General features: G+C 45.1%; 1 protein-coding gene across 2 annotated transcripts in view; it reads right to left on the reverse strand.

Moving 5' to 3' along the window:
- Nucleotides 1-7,474, reverse strand: part of PLA1A (phospholipase A1 member A) — a 33,521-nt gene extending 26,047 nt beyond the window's left edge. Inside the window, exons 1-2 of one of the 2 annotated variants that reach the window (XM_032799924.2) lie at nucleotides 7,173-7,474; nucleotides 646-818 (exon numbers count right to left, since the gene is read on the reverse strand). In XM_032799924.2, the coding sequence (XP_032655815.1) occupies nucleotides 646-739 (94 nt within the window). In that variant the 5' untranslated portion in view covers nucleotides 740-818; nucleotides 7,173-7,474. The remainder of the gene's footprint in view (nucleotides 1-645; nucleotides 819-7,172) is intronic. The other variant, XM_075071913.1, reaches the window with a different exon arrangement.
- Nucleotides 7,475-7,682: the final 208 nt, after the last annotated feature.

The raw sequence follows: 7,682 nt of genomic DNA on the forward strand, positions 1-7,682 counted from the left end.
TGGGTTCAGGGGTTGCATTTCTGACTACAAGTGATCAATGGTATGATTGAGCAAGGCTGATTAGAAAGAATAGTCCTGTGCCTTTCATGAACAGCAATTGACAGCAAACGAGGGAAGGAGCAGTGAGTTACACTGTAGGAAGTGCAGCTTCCATGGGATTTTAGCATAAGAGAACAGTTTTTCAGTTATTTTTTTCAAACCAGCCATAGGGTCCCATATCTTTTTTCAGATCAGACATGCTCCATTTTCAAGACAGAAGCTGGTTTTCTAATTTACTAAGCCTGCCAAACTGAACATCCCATCTAGCACTTCCTACCTCATACTTAGCTACTGCTAATAAAGATTTTGCAGTGTAAACTTAGTTGATCATTGGATTGCTGTAATTACTTTTGTAAAGCCAAGTTGGTGGGCCTGCCTCACAAACATGTGGTGGAACCAATATGTGGGGGTAAGAAAAGGTCATTTCTACAGTCACTTTTCTTACCAAACTCACTTGGCTCTAGCAGGGACCTGATATACACATTGGATTGTGTAGTGTAGGGACCATCAGTTGAATTCACTGCCAGAATCTACATCTGTCAAATCTTCAAATTCCTTGCCCACCACCTCTGGTGCCGCATGAGCCTCCACTAGTACTCTCCTTACCTGCATATGCTGAGCTGAGCAGCAGGACAGTGGCAAGAACAAAGAGAGGCTTCTTCCTGGGATCCTCAGCCTTCTTCCTGGTCAGTCTTCCCATGCTGTAATCCACAAGGCCTTCACGAGAGGCGAGGGAAAAGCGAGCCCTCTGCAACAGGAGCCTTCTGAGCAGGTTGGTTCTGTTAATGTTTAATACAGCCTGTGGGTTTTTTTGGAAAAACGTGGGAGCCCTCACTTCTGGCCTTGCTTGATTATTGGCCAAAGTCACAGCGACAGGCATAGAACATTATTGATTCTCACATAAAGGACATTGAACCCACTCCCCTCTCCAAACAAACAGCCTCAGAAGTCAATTACTGGCATGATTAACACGAGCTTAGTTCCTGTCATTGTAATAATGATACACTTCTCTAGCCCTTCCATCCAAAGTCCATTCAACTCAAAGCTCCCTGGTAAAGTATGGAAATATTGTCACCTCCATCTTATGGAGAGCCATGAAAATCAGTTATTGTTTGGTAGCCTGAGATCACGTATACTCAGCCCCTAGAGCCAGCCCAGTGAAAATGAGCAAGTGAGTGAGCGTGGGGAGAGTAAGTGACAGAGGAAGGCGGGGATGGAGTGAGTGGGGCCAGGGCCTCAGAGAGGGGACAGGGCATGGGCAAGGCCTCAGGGACAGATGGGCAGGGGGCGGGGCAAAGGTGTGCTGTTTTGTGCGAGTAGAAAGTTGGCAACCCTATCTGCAGATTAGGCCACTTACCTAGAATTCTATAACCTAAAGCAGTGGTTTTCAAACTTTTTTTCTGGCGACCCAGTTGAAGAAAATTGTTGATGCCTGTGACCTAGTGGAGCTGGGGATGAGGGGTTTAGGGTGCAGGAGGGGGGACCAGGTTTTGGGGGGCTCAGGGCTGAGACAGGAGGTTGGGGTGCAGGAGGGGTTCAGGGCTCTGGACTGGAGGTTCAGACCTGGGGTGGGTCTGGGGATGAGGGGCTTGGGATGCAGGAAGGGGGTCCAAGTTTGGAGGGGGCTCAGAGCTAGGGTAGGGGCTTAGGGCTTGGACTTACCTCAGGCGGCTCCCGGTCAGCGGCGCAGCCCGGGTGCAGAGGCAGGCTTCCTGTCTGTCTTGGCACCACGGACCGTGCTGCGCCCCAGAAACGGCCAGCAGCAGGTCCACCTCCTAGGCAGAGGCGCGCAAACGGCTCCGCACGGCTCTTGCCTGCAGGTACTGCCTCCCCAGCTCCCACTGGAGCTCGGTGCTCAGAGCAGGGGCAGCACATGGAGCCCCATGGCCTCCCCACCTAGAAGCTGGACCTGCTGCTGGCCACTTCCAGGGCACAGTGTGGTGTCAGAATAGGTAGGGATTAGCCTGCCTTAGCCTGACTTTCAACAGCCCGGTTGGTGGTGCTGACCAGAGCCACCACGATCCATTCCATGAGCCAGTACTGGGTCACAAACCACAGTTTGAAAACCACTGATCTAAAGCCAGGCACCTAAAATTCCCAAATGTTGATGTAAGTGACTTTACAATGTTGCACAACAAATTAGGGGAAGAACATTACTGGGCTCAATACAGGGGTAAATGTGTAAAACTTGATAGCCTGAAATACAGAGAAAGTGAGACTAGAAGATGATCTAATAGTGTCTTCTGGCCTTAAACTCTATGAAATCTACATTAGAAACCAGGACTCCCTGTTCCCCAGCCCCCCTCCACTGCTTCAGTCACTAGACCTTACTGTCTCTCAAAATAAGGCAGTGGCAACGTTTTTACTCAAATGGGACCACTCCTGCTTGCCTTACACACATAGCCCCACAGATTTCAGTGTGATCGTTGATGAGTAAGGATATGAGTGAAGCTGGCAGGATCATGCTCCAAACTATTAAACTGATCTCATAAATTTAAAATGTAGTCTCCTTAGCAACAGTATGGGTGTAGCAACACTGCGTTTATTCCTTGTAATAGAACATAACAGACCACAAGAAGGAAATCAATGAACTTTTCCTTCCTTTTTCAGTTGAAACTAAGATAACTAAACCTTCTTTTTAGCTGGATTCATTAGTTAATATTTATCAAGTGCTTTGAGAATACAACGCACTCTATCTTACGTGCTGAATACTAATATCACAACATGACGTTAATACAAACCTACAGGTAAAATGCACAGACGAGATGGATGTGTCTGCACAGCATTATACATTTTTTCAGAGTTGTGTAAGGAACCGATGCATTATATGCTACCAGGTTACTTTAAAGGGCTAATTTCCTTTTTTCAAATTACAAGCATGTTTCTGGGAGGCTTTTTTTAAGTCATTGTGATGATTTGGAGAATTTGACTATGTACAAGTTCTGGTTCATTTGATGAAATTGCTGTATCATCAAATTCCTAAGGGCTAGCTTACACTAGAGAGCCTTTTTCAAGATAGGTTTAGGAGGGGTAGCCATGTTAGTCTGTATCAGCAAAACAACAAGGAGTCCTTGTGGCACCTTAGAGAGCTTGAAAGCTTATGCCCGAATAAATTTGTTAGTCTCTAAGGTGCCACAAGGACTCCTCATTGTTTTTCGAGATAGTTATGTCAGCAAAGCCCCTTATGTAAATGCAGGATCATAAGCCGATAAAAGGTGTTCTGACAGCATTGCTATACCACCTCCTGGAAGAACATTGTCTAAATCAACAGAACCATGCTTGTGTCAGTATAGCTGTGTCTACCCGAGGGTTTTTGCAAATATAGCGAAGTCAGCTAGGGTGTGTGTGTCAATTCCCCCAACACACACTCCTAGCAGACATAGCTATGCCTGCAAAACTTTGTCGTGTAGATCAGGCCACAACATATAGTGAGTCTGTCATGGGCTGATAAGTTCCCTGATGCATCCTCTGCCATGTCTGGAAGAAGCTACAGAACTAGGGGTTCCAGAACAAGGTCATGGCTCCGCACTTTTTACCAGTCATAAGGGTGAGCGACAGGTGGGAGGGGTAGAGAGGAATGAGCAGGGGATGGGGTCTCAGGGGAAGAGATGGTACAAAGGCGGGGCCTGGGGGGGCATGGCGCTGGGGATGAGGCCACAGTTTGGGCATCTGTGTCCCTGTGCCCCTTTTAGGGCACTTCTGCCACCCCTGTACAGAAAAAACAAAAAAAGTTGTTAATATACGGACTGGGCTCTGGCTAAATGATATATGTCTCATCTGGGAGAGCAAGTTCTACCCAGGTGATTTGATGGCAAGGGGTTTGGAGACTGGAAAATCCCCAAACAGGGAAACAAAAACCAGGTGGTAGTGCTAGCTTTTAAAAAGAGGCTGAGAGAGGGGGTGGGGAAGGCACAGGCTCTTGGCGGGAGATGTAGAAGCAGCCCACGTCAAAGGAAGCAAAGAGAGACAGCAGACTCCAAAATCCAGATGGGAAGCCCAGAGGAAACAGCTCCAGGAGAGGGGACTTGGAACCTTGAAAGGATGCTGTCCCACATCTTGAACACTGAAGCAGAAAATGGCATATAGAGGTCTTATTGTCTTGTCTGGATCTGTATATATCTTGTGGTGTCCACAGTAAAGAGTGATTGTTTTTTGGAACCCTTACAAAACCTGTGTGTCTATTTGCTTCAGCTACCAAGTGTCCCTGGAGCTGTAACTGTAAACTAGAGTATGCACAAGCTTGGAGCTCTGGAAACCGGTGTGATATGCTACTGGGGTGTCTGGGCGTGTGTGTGTCAGCACCGGTCCTGGGATTCTAGGACAATTGGGCTAGAAGGCCCCACTCCCATGAAGGGGTAACAGTCTGTGTGCCCAGAAAACATGCGAGAGAGGCCAAAGAGACAGCACTGGAGCCTACCTATGTTCAGGGAAACTTAAGAGGACATAGGTGTAGCATAGCGGGACCCAAACACAGCAGTGTGGTGAGTGTTCTGTAGGGGGAGTTTGACTGGGGCTGTGACAGTCATATGCTTAAATTTAATCCAATGATTCCCAAACTGGGGTATGTGAACCCCTGGGGGTTCGCAAAATGTTACAGGGGTTCTCGGGGAAAAAAATCCCTAATGGCGGACAGAACTGTCCATAGGGAACACAGGTAGCACAGGGCCAGCAGTCCGGAGCCCCTGGACTTCCAAGAGCTAAGCAGATCAAAGCAAGCATCTCTATCACAGTGAGTAAATTTAAAACTTCAAGACTCCTTATAAGAGATGGAAAGGGAGGTGGATATTTTTTGCTGTTTTTTAAATTAAATAGGCAGCTAGCATTATTTTAAAACTTATTATGAAGAACAAGTTTAAGCTTTGTTATAATGTACGTTGTTTGCCTGGACTGCTCAAGACCTGAATGCTTCTGAAGGAGAAACTCTTTGAGTTGGCTTCTTAAATACCTTCATGCTGTTTCACATCTGATACTCCTTGATGAAACATAGAAGCCTTGTCTTATAACAGCCTTATTCAAAGTGTCAGAGGGGTAGCCGTGTTAGTCTGGATCTGTAAAAGCAGCAGAGAATCCTGTGGCACCTTATAGACTAACAGATGTTTTGGAGCGTGAGCTTTCGTGGGTGAATACCCACTTCGTCAGACGCAGGTAGTGGAAATTTCCAGGGGCAGGTATATATATGCTAGCAAGCAAGCTAGAGATAACGAGGTTAGTTCAGTCAGGGAGGGTGAGGCCCTGTTCTAGCAGTAGAGGTGTGAAAACCTTGGATTCTCTGCTGCTTTTATTCAAAGTGATAGAAGCTACGAAAGTGAGATCTTGGAAGAGTGTTGCTGTTTTCATAATGTAAGAAAAATTCTGCAATAAGAAATAATACTTAATAATAAATAGTATGTAATAAGCATGTCATAAAAACAAATTTTATATTTCCGAGATCACTGCTTTTATAATTTATGCTCAGGTAAAGGAGAAAATCCCTGGAAATATTCATTTTTAGGAGGGGCTTCGTGAGACTTGACATTTTAGTGAAAGGGGTTCACAGGTTGTTAAAGTTTGGGAACCAGTGATTTAAACTAATTTAACTTCCCCAGGCAATTCTTGATTCTGTCAGCCCAATTGATATCACGGTACCAAGGGCAATCACAGAAAGCCTAGGGCTGCTCTGCACTTACAAATTCTACCAGTAGAACTATTTTGGTTGGAGGTGTGATTTTTTCCTCCCAACATAGAGCAGTAAAAGCTCTTACGCAGACAACATTACATCAATATAAAGGTGCTTTTATCTGTAGAACTGTCTCCATGTGAGACACTTTTTGCCACTTTATCATTACACCGGTATTGCAAAACTTTCTAGTGTCAATAAGCCCCTACAGACCAAGCTAAGGAGTATATAAAATGCAACCCCCCCACTTTGGCTTTATGCAGATATTTCATATATAAAAATGTCGCACTTGTGCCCTCTAGACACATGTGCAAGCAAACTATAAAAATGCATCTAACAGCAGAAAATGTCAATTCCTCATCTGTTAAAAAAACTCAACAGGTGCCCTGAAGAAATATATAGGCCTTGCAATGTGTCCAGCTCAGTACATTGGGGTTTTGTCAGAGTAAGAAGAGGGAAGCAAATAATGTAGTCTGTGGAAATCAGCTAAGATTTGAAAGCTGCTATTTCATACGGAAACTGCTCATCGGGGAGCTGGAAGAGACTGATTCTGATCTGAGCAAATTATGACCATTTAAAAATTCTGTACTGTGTGCACCTGAGGGACAGGGCAAGATTCACGCACAGCTAAATTAACTATGCATTTAAGACCTAAATCCTCAAAGGAATTTAGGCTCCTTGTTTCCACTGAAATCAGTGGATTACCTTTGTGGATCTGACCCTAAACTCCTACATCCCCTTCTAGTTTGAAGTGATTCAGGTTCAAACCTTGATGTGCCAGGTACATAAGCTTTTCCACACAAACTGGTTGGAGTCCAGTATCACTTCAACTTTAGGTTCCTGGTGCCTATTTTCTCCATTTGTTGGTTTCAGCTAGAATGCCTTCCCTGCTTCCTGCAGCTTCTCTGCCAGGCTGCCCTGGCAGACCTGACTGGCAGAGGTGCTTCACATTCAAACCACTTTGAAAATCACAGTCCTTGTCTAGAAAATGAGTTTCTAAGGAGCCCAAGTGATCCAATCTCTTAGGATTCTTCAGCCTACATCCCTAGGGCTAAAGAGTTGATAGCAGGAAGCAGAAGGGAATTGAAATCTGGGGCTATGGTTCTAATGGAGGTTCTGAGGGAACATGGGAAAGGCAGGGAGTTACAGGGATGGAGTGAGGAGGATAGTGTAGCTTCTGTTTAAACTGAATGGATAGTTCTGTGTTAAACTACAGTGTCCCTAGAGAGTGAGCTCAGCTCTTGTGTTGCTACAGCCTTAAGATCAACACGCTGAAAGTTACTGTTAGTGATTTTCTTAGATTGCGAGACTCTAGGAACACACAAAGAATGAGGGCTTTGACCACAAGCACAGTCACAAGTAAGGAATCTTGTTGTATTATAAGTTTTATTAAGCAGAAGATCAAAGTTACAGTCACTAACAAATACATAAAACCTAGGAAAGCCCCTGCAATAGCTAATGCAGTATTCATACTTACATCCCCAAAGATAGCGTTGAGTCTGATGGCTCTCTCAACAGGTGGTCATCAACAGAAGAGTGATTCCTGCTACCGTCTTCACACCTATCTGCACCACAGAACCTCTTTTATCCTGTGCTTATGACCAGTCCTAACACTTTATGCATATGCATGAAGGCTCCACAACCCTCCTTTTCCTTATCTATACTAACACGCTCCAGAAATACTGGGGCACCTTGCTTGTCAGAGGTGGTTTTCTTAGTTCCCCTTATTCTCATTAGCATCTTATTAATATTTGCTTCAACCTGTTTCCAGGGTTACCTGCGATAAGAGCAGAACTTTCCATGATGTTACAATCAGGTGTCTTGTGGTTTAGATGAGTACATTGCGGTCTACTTTTGCAGAACATCAACTGTTGGCACATTCTTTACAGTAAACTTGTAATTTTCCTGGCCCAGGGTTATTCTTAGGCCACCCACTTATGCCAAGCCTAGTGTGGTTAAGCCTTCACCTGTAGGCCTTGCATTACAG

This window comes from Chelonoidis abingdonii, chromosome 1 (assembly GCF_003597395.2).
Source record: "Chelonoidis abingdonii isolate Lonesome George chromosome 1, CheloAbing_2.0, whole genome shotgun sequence".
Taxonomy (NCBI): Eukaryota; Metazoa; Chordata; order Testudines; family Testudinidae; genus Chelonoidis; species Chelonoidis abingdonii.